Here is a 22,392-nt window from a genome sequence, read left to right on the forward strand (position 1 = left end):
TATGCACCAACAATATAAAAACAACAACAAAATGTTAAAGTGCCAGTTGAATTTAAAAAAGCAATTGCTAGCAACTGGGTGTTTTGCTTTTAAATGGTATATTAAAGACGAATTGCTTCTATGGTATTTGAATTCAGCTTCGCAAATTGTACACACCATCTTTGTTTTGTCAAACGCGCCATCAGGCAACTTTTTAAATGCAAACATTCTTCCTAAAACTCCATCCTTGTCCTTCTCCATCATGACAGGGTGACTTGGTTCGGCACACTCACAATAGCAGCCGCAACAGGAACGCGTTAATTCCCCCAGCCCTAATATATATTAACATTAACACCCAAGTGCGGGTGGATTTCTGCAGTGGTGTATTATCACAGTGAGTCTAAGCTTTCTCGCTCTCTCATCTCTCCAACAGCGAGTTGACACACAAACCGCCTCCCCTCGCTCACTCATTTGCTCCGGATGAATATTGTTGCTGTTACATGATTATGCAGATATAAAGCCGCCTCTCATTACTAAATTGAGTTCTTTTTTGCTGCTTATTGCACTTAAACTACAAATACACTCAAATACACACAAAGTATGTCAAAATGACGGTCTTGGCCAGCATTCCCGTAAAGACAGTAAGTTATGTTTTAAGTGAACGTAAACAGTATTACATTGAATATGTATATTTATTGCATTTCATATAAACATTTTATAATAACAATAATAATAATAAATAAAATTCAATCATTTTCATAAAACAGGTTTGTACAGTATAAAAAAACATTGTGCCTATGGAAAGTCCCCGTAAGCCACATATACAAGTGTGTGTGTGTGTGTGTGTGCGTGTGTGGAAGATCTCCTGCGGGCATGCAACTCCCTGTTTTAATTTCCTGTGCCACAAATTAGATTTATCATTCCAGTGAGAATGACGTCAGACATTTCTGCACTGGTAATTTATTTAACCTGCCTGGTTGAGAGCAAAGAGACGGACAGACAAAGAGTCCTTTTTACGTTTTAAAAAGGTGATTTTTGAAGTGTTTTTATAATTAAATTTAATTTATGACGAGGTGGAACATTTCAAACATTTACCAAAATGTGGCTGCTGCTATCCTGTTATGAAAATTATGGCCTTCTGTTATTAGCATTCAAGAGTCAAGAATATGACATTTCTATAAACAGTAAAAAAAAAAAAAAAAAGAAGATTTTTATGTGACGGCCGGATATGTAATTTGTGATTAGTCTTGTCAAGCATAAAAAGAAACAAAAACCGAATTATGAATGTTATGAAAGAGTAGAATTTTTGACCATTTGAAACAGACTCAAATGACTTACTCTTTTTTATTTAAATGGCAGAACACTATTAGTTTGAGGTGGTGTAATGGTATTGATCATAATTAATAATCATTTAATTAATAATCTGTATATTATATCCTCCTTACATTAACCCTACCCCTAAACCTACCCATCACAGAAAACGTTCTGCAATTTTTTAATGATAAAAGAAAAACATATATGCGCGCACACACACACACACACACACACACACACACACACACACACACACACACACACACACACACACACACACACTTTTGTTTTCATATAAAGCTATAAATACTAAAACATAACTGAAAAACCCACATCTTAACCTTAAAGAGAAAACTTTCTGTATTTAAAAAAAAAGAAAGAAAGAAAAAAGTATTTACTTTACCTTTATACTGATTTTGCAAATGAGAACACCCACACAATAAGGTTTTGAGATGTTTTGTCAGGTTTAGCTCACTTCTGGGTACAAATTTGTCCCCAAAATATGCTTAAGTAGGCACACACACACAGCAGATGTCTGAGCACCATGAATACATGTGAGTATTCATTTACATGTACACAGCTTGGAATTGTGTTTTTTTTTTAACTATATTAGACACAAACAGATTTGTTCTTTATTTTTTTTAGCTTAAGAATGTGATGTATTTCTGTGTATTATATGTGTTGTATATTCTATGTGTTTTCATTTGAAGAATGCTGCTCAATTAATTACATTCCTATCCAAAACTAATCAATGCTCCCAGAAATGCATGCCTTTGTTAGTATATGCTTAAACTACACAGCATATTCAACTGAGACTGAAGTTGAAGATGAAGTTGAGATGAAGATTGAAAGTCACAACTTGTTTGTTGTTTTGTTATTGTGAGGATGATTACAGTGTTTGACGCTAGCTGCAAGAGTGACATGTATAAATGCGTGCACTCACTGAATGGAGTTCTCGATGCGGGAGATAGTGAGGAAGGCAGCCAGATTTGCTGTGTAGGAGGAGATGACTATCAGAGCAAAAAGCCACCAAACCCCCATCATCATCCTTGTAGCCAAAGTCGTGTAGGGCACCTCACCACCTGTAGAGGAAACAGCAGAAAAGGCTGATGACTGTGCTGTCTTTTTAGAAAACATACATATTTCGCTCTTTATAAGTGACACAACCTTTGTTATCCAGACACTTTCTAGTTTGGTTGGTATTAGGCTTAAAATAGATCTGTGTCTCTGTTTATTAAACATTGATTCTTCATTTTATTTACTGACTTTAATGCTGCCAAAAAAGCTGAGGCCTCTGGTCCAAACCAAAAAATAGTGTGTGTAAATAGTTGTTTCTTGTTTAAAGGATGAATCTAACAGCATTAAAGAATAAATAGAACAAAATTTTTTTGTTTAAAATGAAAAACTTAATTCAAGACATATTCTCAAATTTTATATGTAAGGGATAATGTAGAGCGAGGCGGTTGTTCGACAGACTGATCAGGACCCCGACGCGAAGTGGAGGGGTCTTGAATCAGCCTGAAGGGGTTGTATTCGCTATAACAACCGCCTCGCTCTACATTATCCCGCTTATTACATGGCTACCTACCAAATAAATCAAAATATTGATTTAAAAAGGAGTTTATTGATTTAAAAACGATTGTATTGCTTCCGCTAAAGAAAATAGTCCGTTCCGTCTCTACGGTTAGAATCCTGCGTGTCCCATGGCAACGCTCTGCTTTGCATGGCAACGGCGTGTTATACTTAGCAGTGGTCTGTTATCAAGACATAACAGACCGCATTCTACATTAGAATTCAACCAAGCCATGTAATAAGTCTGGATATTGAATTTATTAAATATTCATATATTAATATATATGCTGTGCAAATATATATATTATCTTATTTGTAGAAGTAGACTACTACACTGTAGATTTGTACACATCATGTATGTTTTAGATACATTCAGATGTCATTGCATTTATTTGTGTGAGAATGTTATGACCTTGCCCAATGTCATGTTCATGTCATGTAATGTAAAATGTGTTTCTTATCTTCCTGTATATGCTTTGAACAAAAGAGCTTCATCTTCAGTAGTGCAGTACTCTGACAGACTGGAAACAAATGGATTCATCCGGTGTGGGTGTGCAGGATTCAAACAACTGAGACTTTACTGATAAAAATAAATAAAAATCGCACCTTAAGACAGACAAAAAAGGCCATCAATTGTAATGTCAAATCTACATTTCCCCAGTCACCACAGTCAGAGCTAAAACATGTCTGTTTATTCTGCATTTCAGATCCCTGCTAATTCAACAGCCGCAGATGACAGCGGCTCCTCTAAAAGTACCACACACCACAATATTGATGGATCTGCACAATCCAAGGCTCGCAGCTACAGTGAAATCCGTTAAAAATTAGTCCCATCTATCCTTGTGGCTTCCCGTTTCATTCCAGCCTTGTGTGGAAAGTGCCAAGCATTTCAGCACTCAATAAGGTATCTGACAACTCTGTTTCTGTAGGGGGTCCGCTGAGATGAGCTGTCTTATTAAAGAAAGTTTTTAGATGACTCACATACATATGTCCCGCAGGGTGTGTACTCTCTGCTCCACACAAACTTTGTGCAATTTTAATTTCAGCAAACAAGTCGTCCATGATAGAAAAGTTGGCTTACGCATTTCTTATAATCATCTTTCTTAGGTTAGCAGACTTTAAGGTTAGGGAGTGTCCTATTTAAATGGCACTACTTCCTTCATCTGCAATGTAAACCTCAGAGATTTTGCACTTCAGTTTAAGCAAATGTCAGAGAATACTCGACCAGCTCCTTCAGCTGACTGAATAACGGGCAGTAAGTCTATAAGAATGAATTACGGCAACTATTGTTTATTTGCACCTTATTTACTAAATGAATTAACAGGTTTTTCTTTTTCTTTTTTATATGCCATCACATTTACTAATCTAAACGGACTAATCTTAATATAAATAATCATATATAATAAACATAAAACAGTCAAATGTAACTATACAAATATAATATACATTTTATTTGTTACAACTTTTACATTCCTAAAAATGTATGTTAACTGCAGTATAAAATATATTTGATTTATCAGCCCTTTCAAGCTGACGAGTTCACATAAACGTATCCTTCAGGCAGAACAGATCATATTTTCAGAATGATAAAACTTGCAGTTTTCTGTTCAGTTTCTAAATGAAACAAGGCTGAAATTTTGACTAATTATCTTCATACCCAAGCACATCAGTGAAATGAAAAATAATCACACCAACAAAACCAACATCTGTAAGAGTTCTCGGTGAGAACATTTGTTCAAAATCAAGGCAATCGACTAAAAAGCTCATTTCCATATTCAACAGTGCTTCAAAAAGATAGTTTTGTACACAAAAAACTGGATGGTAGTGCAATTAAATATAAATTGTAGTGAAGATAGAAGGTATGGCAACCTTCTCTCCTCCTATCCTCTGTAGCCTACAGTACTTCTGATATCCTGAAGCAAATCTGTTACAACAAGAAGCAGGATAAATGAAGAAAAGCTATTTTTTTACACTACAGTTTAGAGAAAAAACACAGAGCGCTCAAGACTGATGCAGTAACTCTGGCCTGGAGCCTGCTAAAGCAAATGAATGTGGAAAATAATGAGTCTGAAAATTTATATAAATTAGACTGAACACAGCTACAGGAGGCCAGCTAAATTTGAAGTTTGAAGTTACCGCTTAGGAAAATACTACTGTAATGATAAATATAAAAATAAGGATCTAAAGTAATAAAGAGTCCAATCTCACACTTGCATGGATATGTGAGCAATGCTAAGCTGCAGAAAGGGAAATGCAAAAGTGTCAAAATACAGTGCTGTTAAGGATTAATCAGAACGTTCTATGCTAAAATTATTCTCTGAGCTGAAGCGAGCTGAGAAAGTCGACTACAACCGACCTCCTGAAAGATTATGTGCTGGTGTGTGGAGATACAACAACAACAAAAATGTGTTTCTGTGCACAATGCAGCATAGGAGAGATTGAATGTATGACTATTTCAAATACAACTAGATTTTTTTGGGGGACTTTTATTACAATTATGACAAAAACAGAGGAAAACCACATACTGTATTCTCTTTCCACAAACTGTGACCCTTGTTTGCAAGGTTTATATGGCATATATGGCATTATCACTGAGGCTGTCGATGCAAGTTCACACAGAACAACTGTTTGAGCCCTGACTTCTGTACTCTCATTATATTAACAAAGCTGGCTTTGCTGCAGAATAAACCTTACACCATGTCTGTTGATCACTGCGTTCTCAATTTCGCAGGTCAAGTTGAAGTGTGTATTGGCTGTTGCACCATCTACATTATAGCATGCAGCATCACATTACTACAACAAAATATCTAGATTCTAAAGCTTAATTTTGAATGTCATGTGATGTTTATTCAACACAACACATTTTTATGTGTGACTGCAAATATAAGTGAAACTTAAATAATTTGTGAATCAGATGCTGATTTGGACTAGTTGTAGTCACTGGTTATAATCTACAGTATAAATTAAAAGAAATAAATCAAATCTAATTTAAACAGCTTTGATTAGTCATTGCATTCATGTTCACAAAGACAATTTTGACGCAGGGAAAGCAGACCTACAGTAAATGAAATAAGTCTTTGCCATTGTGATAATCTTAATTATTAATTTGATCAATTGTGAAGCCCTAATCCAGAGGAAAGAATTGATTCGTATGCAACTGACTTTTACACAAACTTTTTGCGAAAAAATAAATAAATAAATAAATAATTATGCTTCAAACACCAGATACCTTGGTTGTGCTTGCTTGTAAAAGATTGCCACAAAACAAGACGAACATCTTGAACTAACATGCATAATGCATAAAACTTTTGCATAATAAGTTTGTATAAGCTGTACTGTATGAGTAGTTTATGAGGGAACTGCAGGGGGTTCATGAGTTGATGAAATGCTAATTAATGAAATCATAAACGTAAAAAAAAAAACATAAAAAAACACATAAAATATTTTATCTCCATGTCATGTGAACATTAACCGACATCAGAACCATGAACATGGAATTCTCAGTTAAATGATTGAAATATTAACTTAAAATTTTGGGGGGTAAAATATCACGTAAATATTTTAGGTTTGGCTGACAAAAGTTTGGGAATCCTTGACATTGGCCATTTTAAAGAAAAACGTTGCCCCTCACCCAAGCTCAGTCCTGCACTGGTAATGATCTGTGATGAAATGTGACCGGTAGTAAGCAGAACTTTGATAGGAGGTATGGCTGCCACAGAACAGACTACCGTTATCAGATATGACTGGCAGTGAGTATAGAATCGTGGAATGTCAGTGCTTTAGCGCGTGCTGATTGCAATGCCATTCTCTGTGGCTGCAGGATGTTGATCTTTAGAAAATGAGCAGGACGGTAATGTAGCTTTTATCTGCACACCCAGCAACTGGGGTTCAAAGCCGCCCTGCCACGCACATCAAATCAGCAAGCCCCATTTCCAGCAGGTTCCTCACTGCTTGCTTTTGATTCAGCAGCAGGCCAGGGGCTACACACTCCTCGCAACCCCTCGCTGTGAGCTAGCACATACTGAGAGACAGAAACAGAGAGAAAGCGTGTATGAGGGAGACAAAAGCTTTTAAAGCGGGAATGTGTTTCTCGTTTGTGTCAGAGATGTTTGTGCATGAAAGAAAGTAATACTTGCGTTGTTATATTCAAGAAATAACTGCATATAATATGTTTTTCAATAGCTATTTGCAAGAAAATTACATATGTTCAAAGGGTCGAATAACTTTTGTGTGTTTGGACTCCGATTCCCAGTAGCTGGATCTGAGCAACCAGGACTCTCCGAATTAAGTGGATTCCGAAGTGGCACAGGCTGTCATGAAACAGTGAAGTGCCCTTCATGGCTGTTAGGAGCCTTGTAGATATATCTGAGGAGGAGTGTATACACATCTTGTCACCACTTTCTAGTAGAGAGGCTGAAGAAGGCAAAGAATGTCAGAAGGTTTCTTCCCAAACATCTTGACTGATGGGATACGAAACACTTGCCTGCTGACTATTACTCCTTAACACTAAATTATAGTATCAAGACGTTATGATAACGATAGCAATATAAATGGATATACATCACTGCATGGTGATTCCATGTTTATTATTCCATGTAAAAATACTCCCGGACTTATTAAGGAACAGTGTTGTTATAGTTAAAAATCATTTTCAGTCATCAAAATAAGGTTCATGTAAACTATAGTTAACTTACCATATGCGAACAAATGAAACTGTATTGTAAAGTGTTACCTTTATTTGGGAAAAGCAACATACAGTATAAATAGCTAACTCATAGAATACTATATACTGTATACATTATATATACTATTCAAACGTTTATACTGTTTGTACTGTTTCTGTTATCCACAGAAAGTAGACTTCAGGAATAGTTCACTTAAAAATGAAAATTCTGTCATCATTTACTCACCCTCAAGTTGTTTTTTTCCTACTATAGAAGTCATTGGGGTCCATCAACTGTTTGGTTACCTACATTTTTCAACATATCTTCCTTTGTGTTCAGCAGAACAAAGACATTCATACAGGTTTAAAACAACTTGAGGGTGAGTAAATGATGACGGGAAAGTGAACTATTCCTTGAAGTGAGTAGAGAATTTTTTTTTTTTTACTAATTTAGCAGATTTGAGGAAACAGTCCCATATTTGTTGTTCTTGACAAGATGTAAATCTCTAGTTGTTTCATGGTTCACACACAACAACAACAAAAAGAGTTCAAAGACAACTTTTCTTTAGTCTGAAATGTTCTTTAAAAAAAAAAGCCTCAAATAAAGTTGCTAATTTTTTTTTTCCTGTTTTGATAACTCTGGCTTTTTCAGAGCCAACTGAAAATTTACCTCTCCAGTTCGTCGTTTCTCAGCAGTTAAAGCAACTTCAAATAAGCCCTTTGAAACCACTGGTGCTGAACATTCAAAGGTTTATACATTGCTACCTTGTAAAGCCTTAAATCTCTGCAGCACCTTGAGAGCTGGAGATTGTAGCTTCTGATGAGAGCTGTTAGTTTTATTTATTTATTTCCATTCTTTCCAAAAGCACTCTGGCGATAAATAACTTAAGGAAAAACATGTTATTCGTTTCGCTGGATCGCGGTTCCTTGCAGCATGTCACCTTTATTGCCCTTTCACCACACCAGGCGTGTGGGTGTGCATGTGCATATATATATATATATATATATATATGTATGTGTGTATGTGTGTTCCCTGTACAGTATATGACTGCTATTTATTTAAGCCATCAACTATCCCATTATGAGGCTCGCTAGAAAATATTGCCATCCATTTTCATACAGTTTAACGCTCTGAAGTGCGACCGCAATTGCCGAACCGCTATCGCAGCACACAGACACTCTGGAACTTTCAACGCTGTGAATCATCAAAATAAAAGTAAATAAAGCACGAGGTACACATCAGAACACATCTCTTTAGTCACAGCTTGCGAGATAGCAAAGCTAGCATGCTGGGTTCAGACATATGATGAAAGAAACATATACGCACTGGGGCAGAAGATAAAAGAGCAAAGTTAGGCGGACAGCACGCTCCCAATGTGACAATTTATTTAGAGAGAACTTGCCAACATGTACCCATTTCAACGGCATCTTAATCACGGTGGTACTCGCTAGTCAAAAGGTATTTTATTGATTCAATTAATGGGTTAGTTCACCCAAAAATGAAAAACAAAATGGTCATCAATTACTAATCCTCATGTCGTTCCAAACCCGTAAGACTTTTGTTAATCTTCGAAACTCAAACGAAGATATTTTAAATGAAATCTGAGAGATTTATTTCCATGGTGTTCCATTTTTACGAAGTACCATACAATTTTCTGTTAATAACCCTCGTTCAGTCTGACTGTCTGTGGGTCGGGAAAGCCCTGGAGCTGTCAAAACGCGTCATTCGGTGGATTTTTTTCAGACAAATAAATCTGAATTTCTCTGAGAACGAGTAAACATTGTTTATTTACATATACTACCAACATTGTAACAATACAAAGCGGGTTGAAAATCAGCGAAGTTAAACTTTAGGCATTCTCTCAAGTATTTTTGTCTTGGTTTCCGGCAAGATTTTCTTTTACCCCACTGGCAAAAAAAAAAAAAAAGTGACTGAAAACAATGCAATATAGCCTTAATGTAGGGTTAAACTATAAATTAAATTAAAAAGAATAATAAAAAAGGTAAACCTTTAAAAAGATTTTTAAAAAAGTTTTCACTGGAAACCAAGAAAAAAAAAAAAAAAAAAAAAGATTAAGAAAGGATTACTCTATAGTAAATGTCCACATGAATAAAGACCACTCCACATCTGTTAAACAAAACACAACGTGAACGCAAACCATTTTTATCATTCAATATACATGTGCATTAATGTAGCTTGCAGTGTAATAACATCTGATGCTTGATTTTTTTTTTTATATTAATAAATGGCTTTGTGCTAAGTGAAGCGCAGGGAACTGAATGGACAGAGGTGTTCACGATGCATGTCAGAATGAGAGTAAGTGCTTTAGAAATGCTGTTGTCTGATAAATGTGTCAGAAGAGCCAAACTGCTGCACACAAACTACTTTCTGTGTTCCCCTAACCATCAAACCTTCTCAAGAAGTGACCCAATAAAATCAATCTTGTCATACTACATGGGCGGGAGGATACATTATTATCATGAATTTTCATATGAAAAACAAAAACATTTCTTAACTATCATATCTACTTTAAAAATCAGATACAGAGGTCCTCACTAGATCATGTAAAATTCTGATAACATCAAGTGAGCAAGCTTTTTGCATGTTTTCGAAAGGGTACGACCTTCGACTTCGCTTCAAGTTAAAAGCTGCCCTGAGGTCATATATGAAGAGTTCAGATGCAAAAGCCTCTAAGTGCCATCTGAAATTTTCTTCTAGAATGATCATTTTTATCAAGCTTGTATATTTAAGTACACACACGTGATCATGAAATATTTATGAACAGCCACAAACCCAGTGAATTTGCATGTGTTGCTAAGAGGTATTGTGATTATGATGGTACCATATGGAATGCAAAATGCAGCATGTGACAAGTCTAGCAAACAAATTTGGGCCAAAGATGTTGGCAGTTTTCTTTCTCTCCACTGTTTTGAACAGAACTGTGCTAACCGAAAGCACACTAGTTTAGTCTTTTGGTTTCACTTCAATATTGATGGTCACATTCTGTTGACTATAAGTACCATTGCACCTACATGTCTACTAACTCTCAGAGTGTTAATAGATTATTAATAGACTTGTAGGGTTAGGGTTCGAACAAGTTGGTATGTAGCCTACTTGCAAAGTTACTTACAGTATAGTCATTAAAATGTCTGTTGGGGGAGCCCCCCCCCCCCAACCCAGAAACAGATTCTCCAGCATGACAACGTCCCACAGAGACACCAGTCTATAAATTGACAACTTGAATCCACCGCACATATTCAAGTAATCCATATGTAATCCCATACGAGTGCTCATAATGTGATTTAATTCCATTAGATATTGTAGGAGTGTATCATGATGCACTTCACACAGTTGAAGGCAACATGAGTTGTTTGCCTTCTGTTGCCCCCTTGATAGATAAAATGCACAGCGAGTGTCCAAACATAACCTTTATATATGATTTGGTTACTTTAAGAGTGTTAGCATAATTACTGAGTCACCAGTGTGTGCCTACATATGCTGTTAAAGACCTTTTTTCAGTTGTAATGAGCTTAGACTATAATTAAATACATTCTAGGCTGTATGTTAATATGATGACAAGTCCAAATCTGACCTTGTTCAAGTAAGAATCTCTTTATGACTGGTTAGATTACAGCATTTACATCTAGACATGGCTGTTTACTAAACACACAGCAGACCTGCTAACCCACGCAAGCTGTCAGGAGGGATATATTCATCTAGCTCAGTTACAACTGTAGACTAGCACCTCGGAGGACATGAATTTCATAAGCATGTTAAACAGTGGTTTCTAATTCTGTACCAAAGACATTTATGCCAAGAAACATCATTATTATTAATGCACCTCTGAATATGTAGAACATGTCCACATTATTCGCTAACTTGGGCAGTTAAGGTGCATGTGTTTTCATAAAAAATGGCATGAGCTGAGAGTGTGATCTGTTCACACTATTCTTATGCAAAAAATTTAAAAATCATAAACATTGCCATGGGCCCCCTATACAGATCGGACAGGGTCTTAGGGCCTGTTTACACCAGGCCACTATCGAATGCAATGAATATTCGGTACGAATGCAATGATACAATGTCCTACCTGTCTGTTAGCATATGTATTTCCATATCTCTGCGCACCCTGCTCGTGAAGACATCACACGTCATCAACACATTTAATGTTTTTAGTCAGTCACCGAGAACCGCAACCGAAACAGCAGCCATAGTTTCTCCTGAACCAAAACAACGAGTAGCAACACTATCAAGTACTACTTCTATTTAAGTTCATTATTATTGTAATGTTATGTGCTTTGAGACATGAGGTAGTTTAACGGCGTCTCTCATGACACTTTTGTTCGCTCCATGCTATACCCATTCATGTGTTTTGGAGGAGTCGTGGCTTTGGAGACGCTCTAAAGAAACGGTGGGATCTTATGCTTTTAAATCTAGCTCGTTATTGCTAGCCTCTCCGAAAATTACCTAACCTACCTTTAAGTCTCACTACTTTTAATGAAGATGATCGTGTGTTGATGATCATGTGCTGAAAAAAAAAAAGAGTCCCATTTTTTACATTAAATAAAATATGGTACTGCATATTCATATTTTCATGGAATTCAAATTTCATAATTTCTGTCTTTGCTTTGAATTATGTGATTGTGAAAATAAAGGGATGCTGCGGTTTAAAGGGATATGCACTTGACAGAAGTGGATATTGAAATGCATGGAAAACAAGTGAGCTTTCACAGAGAGAGATCTCTTCCATCCTTGTTCAGGGTACTCAGGAAAGAGATGAAATACATTTTGCATGCCAACAACACAACAGATAATCTAGTGTGATACAATGTACATTTCTGACGTGAGGATGTGAGACGCGTCATCTGGACCTTTGTCTTAAAAAAGCACGGTTGAGAGCATTGACTTTGGATTGCATTATGGAGAAAATGTTCTCACTCTTGCTTTTCATCAACAGTCATTATGATTCTTTGGAAAAGAAGTAGAGGAATTCAGTTTACTCAGAAGCTGTATACAAAAAAAAAAAAAAAAAAATCCTTTTACATTTGAGTACTAATTTTCTAATGTTCTTTTACGTTTAAGTACGGGATTTACTACTGCCAATACATACACTGCACGCTGCTGTGAGCAAGTAAGACATGCTGCTGCTGTACAATATAGCGTACATGAATTACCCGTAGCATCTATACAGGTGGAGCTGGGGAAGGTGAAGGGTTTCTGAAAGCGCGCTGCGGGAACCCAAGTATGAACCCGAGCTCATTGGCTACTAAAACGGCAGGAACCAATCACCTGTGCCCTATAGATAACGATGTGATTATGAACAGGTGAGAAAAAGGACCTATTAGCCTGCACCATCTAGATTTTCATGCCAGAACTTTGTATTTGTCATATTAAGATATTCCAGCAACATTCTTATTTAGTTTTAAGTTTTTTTCTGCAAGAAGGCAGTGCAAATCAGCGTCCTTAAGTTCAAGGCTGTCAGTCAGTGTGCATTTAATATTTAATCCCCTCATTGTCACTGTCAATTTATCTCATTTATTTAATCAGAAACTGGTGGGCAGGGGATGCAAGGCCTCATGAATTAATTCCAAAAGAGTTTTCATTTAGAGTGTCTCATTATTTCATCATGATGAGTCAGTTGTGTCATTCATGTTCTGGTTGGGCAGAATGAATTATGAACTCAAAAGGCCAAGGTTACAGCAAGCACGCCCAGCTCTTCATGCAAGTGCCAGGCCTGGGAAAAGCTGTGTGAAGTGTAGCGTGAATGAAACAAAGGCTCCTGTCCTCCCTCGTTGGGGGTGGGCTTACGATCTTTTCAGAAGGAGGCGCAGAGGCAGCGATGAGTTCGTCTGACTCTACACTCCCACATCTGACTGAATGCTGGTACAATTGCAGAGATGATTGACAGATAAATTATCTATCTAGAAAGGCCAGCTGTCACTGACCATTTTCAATCTTCCTGGATGGTGTTTGGATCTAATTCACTTAGTCACACAGTGCTGATGTGACAAAATGCATCAAGAGCCAGTTTTGCCAATGCCGTACACTTTCAACTAAAATAAAGTACAGTGAATAATTCATGGCTTGTGACAGTAACACTTACAGACAGTACACTTACACTTATCTGAGGTCAGAACTTTCAACGGGTCAGACAGAATAAATATGTGGTATATGTATTGATACTATAAACAGATACTGAACAGAACTCTATGCATGTTTGGGGTCAGTAACATTTTATTTGGAAAGAAATGAATACTTTTATTTAGCAAGGCTGCATTAAATTGATCACAAGTGACAGCGAAGACATTTATAATGTTACAAAAAACTGAAATGAATGTTGTTATATTGAACTCTCTATTCATCAAAGAAAAATAGGCCTATCATGGTTTCCACAAAAATATGAAGCAGCGTAACTGTTTTCAGCACCAAATCTGCTTATTAGAAGGATCATGTGACACTGAAGACTGGAGTAATGGCTTCTGAAAATTCTGCTTTGCCATAAAAAAAAACCTTTATTGTAAACTGTAATAAAATTTCACAATATTACTGTATATGACTACTGTAATATTTACTGTATTTTTCTCAAATAAATGAAGCCTTGGTGAGCATAAGAGAAAAAAACCAACCCCAAACTTCTGAATGGTAATGTATATAATATAATATAATATAATATAATATAATATAATATAATATAATATAATATAATATAATAAATTCAAAATTTTAGTTTTGTTTTGCTATTTTGGGTGTTCCCAACCTTTTGATTGGTACTGTATACGAACAGCATAAATTTATAATTTACACACTTTGAATTAATGTGAACGATGTGGAAAGAAGCGTCAGATACTCAAGAGTATGATTCACAGCAAAGCTGAGCACCTGTGTGCATCAGTGAGAATATTTCTTCTCTTCATCTCAAGATGAAGACCTGTTTTTGCCGCTGAGTATTCTCTTATGCATGTATCTTAATGATCACACAGATTATCACTCATTCAGACAACATCTAACCTCAAAAGTTCCGTGTCAGAATGTCTTTTTTTGTATTGGTCTGTGTCATTCTGCCCGCTGCTGAATTACCCAATAGTATTTCGATACCCTGGGTTGCCATTTGGCGGAAAACACAGTGTATTGTAGCCACGGAAGCCAGCGAACAAACTAGACCAGAGATCGCAGATTCTACCAAATCTAAAAAGCCTCAGCATCCATTCAAAAAGCTTCATGTCCAGAGGCATATTAAAACTCTGATAAATAAACTCAACAACTTACAATGTAAGGCTCGTGGCAATCAGCGTGAGCATCGAGTGTGAGGAGGAGGGGGCGGGAGAAACAACCCTCTCCAACATTTTGAATTTGGAAGTCTATTCTGGAAACGCTCTTAGAACCGAACAATAAGGTCGTTTTCACACTGGCAGTTTAGTTCAGAACGGGCCACGGTTCGCATGACAATGTGGTAAAGAGAAAGCTATCATGCGGACTCGGGTGCGCACCAAGGCACTGAAATACACCAGGGAATTAAGTTGAGAGTGAAACCAGACCAACACTGCGGGGGGCGTTGGGAACAATCGCGCTCAGACACGGACCACAGCAAACGTGCCCAGTGTAAAAACGCCCTCACATTCACAGAACATACAGGGAACCAAGAATTGTTAGCTGGGTAGATTTTTTAAAGCCAAAAAACAATAAGATTTTAACCTATAACATTATATTAATGTTTGTTTGGATAAGATTTTTACATGTGAAAATTGTTTTTAAAATAGAAACAAAAAACTATCATTATTTACCAATTATGTACTCTTAGGGGACTTGAGGAGAACACTCTCCAAACCTAAAGGGAGCATTACATTTGCATAAAGAAAACAGAGAGAGAATGTTCTGGGAACGTTCTGAGAACCAAACACGAACATTCCCAGAACGTTCTGGGAATTAGCTAAGCAGACCAGAAAATAACAAAACAGTGTGTTTTGAACCTAAAACACTGATGAAATGGAAGTGACCCTTCTAATGTACCTGACAACAGTCTCTTTTGTAGGGAGGAGAATGCAAAAAAACGAATTATGCCACCTTTTGTGAAGTGCCATCCACAGTCTGATTAGGTGAAACAAATAAGATGTCAGTGGTGAGATCGGCTTCCGGTCACACAGTGTGACGGGTAAAGTCGACCCTCCCCACCACACTCTAGTTTAGGTCAGCGGGGAGGCGGGGCAGGCTGAGCATGTCAGTAATAATTACGACTCCATGCAGCCGAGGGGCTCGGCACCTCTCTGGCTGTCTAAATGGGCCAGACTAATGAAAGGAGAAAAGTGAGCTGAGGCTGGAAATGAGTAATCTTTCGCATGGGCTGCGTGGGGCTCCCTGCGAGAGGGGAGAATGAGTGAGGACAAGTCTTGCCTCCCTCAAATAGCTTCACTCAACTGCACTCCACTTTTCATCTTTGTTCTCACCACTGTATTCTCTCATAACTGTGTAACAGTATCCACTTGAAATAGATCTGCCCCAATTATACAAGAAACAGCCTTGACAAGAGACTCTACTGGGAGCGAAGAGAACCATGGGTTTGTGTGTGTGGTGTTACTGTATGCAATGAGTTTGCTTCCTAACCAATGCTGAGGAGAAATGACAGAAAAAAAGTAACCACGCTTTCCTTCATTTTTCAATAGATTGAAAGTAGTTCAGCTGTTTTCAAAGTAATGTAGCTTTTCTAGTAACAAGCAGTGCGGTGTAGCATGACCAAATTCCGTTTTAATCTGAACTGATAATATTCAAACACACACAACTAAACGTTCCTTGCTCTCACATATGCAGCGTTGGAAAGTCCGATTCATTCCAGTGAATCAATTCCTTTGGATGGTTCATATAAATGAACAAATAAAAATTGATTCAACAATTCAAGTCCTTCTACCTCATGTTTTTGACTCATTTAAATGATAGTGTTTTTGTTGTATTTAGTATATCTGCTTGTCTGTGTTTGCTCGTCCCACACAGATGATGACAGTCATCACTTCAGTGACTCTTTCTGCAGGTTACATCGTTATACCAGTAGGTGGTGTCAAGTGACTGTCTTTGAGTAAGTAATTGAATCATTTGCTCAACCAATACACTAATTCATTCAGGAACACCACTATTTCATGCTGCTCGGAGAAGATTTCTATTTCAAATAAATGCTGTTCTTTTGAACTTTCAGAGAACCCTGACAAAAATTATCACAATATTTATATATAAAAAATACCAAACAGAGCAGCTGGTTTCAACGTTGATAATAATATGATGATTCTTGAGTATCAAATCAGCATATTAGAATGATTTCTGAAGGATCATGTGACACTGAAGACTGGAGAAATGGCTGCTGAATAATTTTTTACATTGTAATAATATTTGACAATATTACTGTTTTTACTGTATTTGATCACATAAATGCAGTCTTGGTGCGCATAAGAAACTTCTTCTTCTTCTTCTTCTTCAAAAAAAGTCCACCCCAAACTTTTGAATGGTAGTGTAACTAGAGATATTGTGTTTATATTCGGAACAACAGCAACAGCATGTGTATTATTGCTTAAAAGTTTATATGGTATGTGAACACAAGAGTTCTATCACAAGTGATATCCACCACTTCCTCAGCTCTAAGAATGCTAGCAAGAAAAAAAAGTCTGAATTAAAAGATTACTAAAAAAAAAAGAAAGAAAAAAAGCTGGGACCTTAATATACTGGGTAAAACAGCTTTTAGTACATGTCTCATGAGTGTTCTATATCAGACAGCATGTTTGCGTGCAAATTATGTTTGTGTGAAAGCATATTTATGCTTATAGCATGTCGAGCTGTTTACTGTGGAAGCACTGCTGTGAGGTGGCTTACATCTCGGATCCCAGTGGCGATTCACAGCAAGGTCTGAAATTATACACTAATCTCCCTTACATATTCATAATGAATCATATAGTGCTGAGTTATGTTCCAATCTTGCACGCATTACATCTCCTCTCTATGCACATGCAGTAGGGTTGGAGGATGATGAAATTAGTTCCATGTACAGGAAAGAGGAAGGCCAGCGGAGGCGATGTGTTGCTTAATGACCGAGGTCTCAAGCAGGTGGTCTGCAGTGTATGGCAGGAGATCTGCCAATTATTGTTAGATCTGAAATGAATTAAAATATGCATTTAACAGAAAAAATAAAATAAATAAATAAAGTTAAATGGTAACACTTTACAACAAGGTTCCATTTGTTAACATTAGTTAACTACAATAGTTAACATGGACTAATAATGAAAAATACTTCTAAAGTATTCATTAATCTTAGTTAATATATTAGGAAATGTTGAACTTAACATTATTAAAATCAATGGTTGTATCTTAACATTATTTAATGGACCTGAGCCAACATGAACTAACAATGAACAGTTGTATGTAGATAAAATAGAATGATAAGATAAAAAATAAATACTGTAACAAACGTATTGCTCTGTGTCAGTTATGCATTAACTTACAATAACAAATAGGACCTTATTGTAAAGTGTTACCACTTAACAATACCTAGTGGGTAACCATGATCTTCACTTTAGAATTAATTATCCATTATCCATTATTCATATTCATTATGAACCTGTATATAGTAGTTCTTAGTAGTCCTCTGGGAGGTATGAAAAAAAAAAATAGTAGTCATTGATTAGATAATAGAATTAACTACATTCGACTAAGCACTATTACTACCAATACAGAGTTTCTTGTTAGTTAATAGTAGTTACTAGAGTGTTAATATTGCGTTACTCATTTGTACCTTGTATGTTACTAAACGCATGCTACCATAGACCACGCTTAAAATGCAACAACTAGTTTTAAACAATACCCAACAGGGGGTCTGTGGCCTTACAAGTTGAAGAACCCTGAAAAAAAAAAACATTTCCCTCTGAAACCTTTCAAAGCTTGAAACCCCTCGAGGGTGATATTTGCGACAGGATTTGACGCAGTTCCTGCAAAGAACATCATCTCGGTTTATCTCATTTTTGGCTGAAGGGTCATCTGGGGCTTGACTTTTCCTGTCCATGTCTGTAAGCGGCCGTCTGTGAGCTCAAACGCTGGGAAGGCGAAGACCCGCAAGCCACCAAGGGTGTTTGTGTGCTGGTTTGCCCATGGTTGTACAGATTAAAGCTAATGGTAGTCAGAGCAAATCCTGTGCCATGCTGAGGAACCCAGCGCTAGGACTCTGTGCGTCAGCGATAAGGTAAAGGACATGTGGTTTGAGGGAAAAAAAAGAATGAAAAGAGAAATAAATAGCTTGTTCTGTTCTCCTCTCTAAGTGTCAGACAAAAACAGGGTTCTTCAAAGCCATTATAATGCCTCTCTTCAGACTGACATATGACTAGGCTGAAAAAAAGAGTGAAATCTATAACATTCGAGAATGCACTTTTCATATTTCAGACTTGATGGTGGAGCGAGGGGGAGCTCAGTCAGAATGAAGATGAAAGGAATAAAAGAGAAGAGCTGAGATGAAAGCACTGATAGGGGCCTGTGGCCCTCATATTCATTGTGATGCCACACTATTTAATGTGTGTATGCATGTAAAGGTTGGTTTGAGGAGTGGGGGTTGAGTTAAACAGATGTGTGAACACAATCTGGGGGCACACATTAAAGGTAGGGTAGACAATTTTGGAGTGGCTAGCAATAGCAAGCTAGCTTTGAAAGCATAAGATCCCACCCTCTCTTCAGAGCGCTCTCAAAAGCCACGTCTCCTCCAAAACACATGAACGCAACGAGTCTGCAAAGCGCCACAAAACGAGAGACGAAGTTAAATTACCTTATGCCTCAAAGCACATAACATTACAATAATAATGAACGTTCATAATGAAGCTCCCGGGGTGCTCTGGGCTGGGCTTGGACAGCCGCAACACTATTGTCTTTTTGCATCTAATTAGTTGTTCTTATTTAAAAAAAATAAAAATAATAATAATAATAATAATAATAATAATGATAATAAATAAATAGCCTAAATTAAAGGAAGAAGAAAAAAAAAACAAAAAAAAAAAACACATATAGACCAGGGTAAGCATGGTGCGTTACTTCTGAGTCTGACCGAGGTTAGATAGCACAGGGGTGGCAGAGGTCAGAATTCCACTCGGGCCTTGCCATCAACTGGCTACCCCTGGGTCTGTGTTTCATGCCATGTCTCATTTTAATGCAACATATTAGATTAGGAACATTGTCACATTAACTAGGCCAAGGCTGGCAATTTGGTGGTAGCGGCTTGTCTGCGATGGTGGGAGTTGCCAGGGTACTTGGGGTGTTCTGGGCTCTACGGTATCTTCCCTTGTTGATGGGTGGCACGTTCTGGGCACATCCTACAGGCTGTGGTTGGCAGTGCGGAGACATGACAAAACACAACACGACTGGATATTAGGGATAATTATTTGCTACTGCATTTAGTTATTTATTGTATATTATGATGCTGGTGGAAATAATGGTAGTAATTATTGATATTATCATTTTTATTATTATTACTATCGTTATCATAAGTAGTCGGAATGGTGACAGTAGTATCTTTTCTTCCCCTTTTTTTTTTTTTGTTGTTGTTATGTTGTTATGTTGATAATATTATTAATGCTAATGTCATTAGCTATATAGAGCACACAAACATACATCTCTATTCAGAAATTCAAACAATTCAACTGTTGCTCCGTTGAGATCCAATTTGATGTTTCACTGTTTCACTGTATATACATACACTGTTCTCACTGTAATTTCACCCCTTGCACAATAAAAAAAAAAAAAAAAAAAAAAAACAACAATAATAATGAACGTAAACAACTAACTTATACCACCTGACTGCTGCAGATTCATTTTGGCATTGATAGTGTAGACGAAAACAGTTCCGAGTAGAGCGTCATGGGTTGCCATCTCTTAATTGTCTTTATGACATGGTGTGAACGCAGCATAAAGCTCGTTCTTTTGGTTCAGGAGGAACTGTAAAAGGTGGCTGCTGTTTGTTTGTGGCACTCTGTGACTGTCTGTATACAACTCAACCTCGTTCAGGAGGTCTCGAGCGGTTGTTTTGGTGCGGATCCGAGCGCGATTGCCGTGTTAACATATGCCTAAACGAACTGAAGGGAGAAAACTTGGCTTAACACATCAGGTTCCGAAACAAATGCTCAGGTGTGAAAGCTCCCTAACATTGCGTTTTTTGTGAATTGGTCATTCCACATGTGTGCTTTTCTTTAAAACACGAGCTCTGTAATATTCTGTGATTGTTTCTGAAGAGTGTGATTTTCTTCCATTCCTCAAAAACCTTAATTTCTTTTTGACTGAAGAAAGAAAGACATGGATATCTTGGATGACATAAATCCAAGTAAATTATCAGCAACATTTTTTTTGAAAGCGAACTAATCCTTTAGCAGGCTGTTAAAATGGACTCTCCTCAGAAAAATAGCTGCTGGACCTTCTAAAGTTTGCAGGTTTTGCAAGAACGATACATTTCTTTGGGGTTGTCTGCACAACAGAAGGCTTGATCAATAATTTAAATGAGCTTTCATTTTTCTGCAGAATAAACTACAATTACAAATGCCCCTGATTCCCAGAGCAGATTGCAGCTTTGAATGATTTTATTTGTGACAAAATTACTGGGATTGAAAACTTTGTGGGAAACATAAGGCAATAATAATAATAAAAACATTCGGGGCTTTACTAAAACACTAAAAACATTTGGGGCTTAAGCCCTGGAAAGCCCTCTTGTAGCCGCCCATGTTGATGTGGTAGCAAACAAAAAAATATTCTGTATATGTATATTTAATAATAAAAATGTAATAAAGAAAAATAACATGCTACAAAAAAACGTACAGTGTTGCATTTTGCACAGTGTTGTTTATGAAAGCGCTTATCAGGATTACTGGGCATTATAAAGGGGAAAAATGTGAATTACAGTTTTACAGTACAAGAAAGGTTATGGAGCAGTCAACAGGTGGCTTCAAAGATCTTATGGCACAATGCTTTTTCTCAGTTAATTAAAAGCGGTTTCTTGGTAAGCTTAAGACATCAGGGAGCTTGGCATTAATTACGAATCTACACGTTTTACTTACAAATGCACACAGATAAAGAAACATTTTCACAAAATCTTCGGGGATTTAAAAGATGTAAAAGGAGCTCCTTTAAGCCCTCAGTTGGTTTTGAATGGTTTTGAATTAGTTTACTCAGCATGTGTTATCTGTGCCATAAGCTTTACAAATCATTGCAACAGTTAAAGACTGAAACAACAACAACAATGAAATATTGTTCATTTAACCGGTTTTGTTTCAGGTGCTTTAAAAAAACAAGCAAAATCAAGGTTACGTTATTTATTATTATTATTAAATAATTATTTAAATGAAAGAATGAATAATTCTGTTATAATTCATTAAAACCAATTTGAGGTGTGAAGTTGTTTCAAATCTTTTTTATAGGTTTTACGCTATACTTTGGAAAAACAATATGCAAAGATGCTGACATGAAACAGCACATGACATTTAATTTATCTCTGTATAAAATACTGGAGCAAAGAAAGGAATGTGAAAATTACATTTGTTTAAGGGGGATATATAAAACAAAAAGTCAAGAAGCATCAGAGGAGAGAGGCAGAGGTCTTTGTGAGGCAGATGAAAGTGACTCATCAAAGAGACCGATTCTAGCTATGCCATTCTAGCTACGTCCCTTCTCTCCCCACTCACGTCTCTCTTGTTTTAGAGATCGGGTGTATTTGTACAACCAGCTCTCCACAAAACATCAAACAGGACTGCAAGACAAAAGGATGATAGTGATGTTTTAAGTGGTCGGGGAATGCATGTAAGTACACAGCACAATTGTGTGTATGCATTTCCATCTTTGTTTGCTTCTGGTGCCGTAGCATATTCCA

General features: G+C 36.9%; 1 protein-coding gene across 3 annotated transcripts in view; it reads right to left on the reverse strand.

Moving 5' to 3' along the window:
• The window catches only part of grid2 (glutamate receptor, ionotropic, delta 2), a 427,641-nt gene that overhangs the window by 56,382 nt on the left and 348,867 nt on the right, over positions 1-22,392 (reverse strand). For all 3 annotated transcript variants that reach the window (XM_084389289.1, XM_084389290.1, XM_084389291.1), the window contains exon 12: positions 2,237-2,375. In XM_084389289.1, the coding sequence (XP_084245415.1) occupies positions 2,237-2,375 (139 nt within the window). The remainder of the gene's footprint in view (positions 1-2,236; positions 2,376-22,392) is intronic.

This window comes from Rutilus rutilus (assembly GCF_951802725.1).
Source record: "Rutilus rutilus genome assembly, chromosome: 19".
NCBI lineage: Eukaryota > Metazoa > Chordata > Actinopteri > Cypriniformes > Leuciscidae > Rutilus > Rutilus rutilus.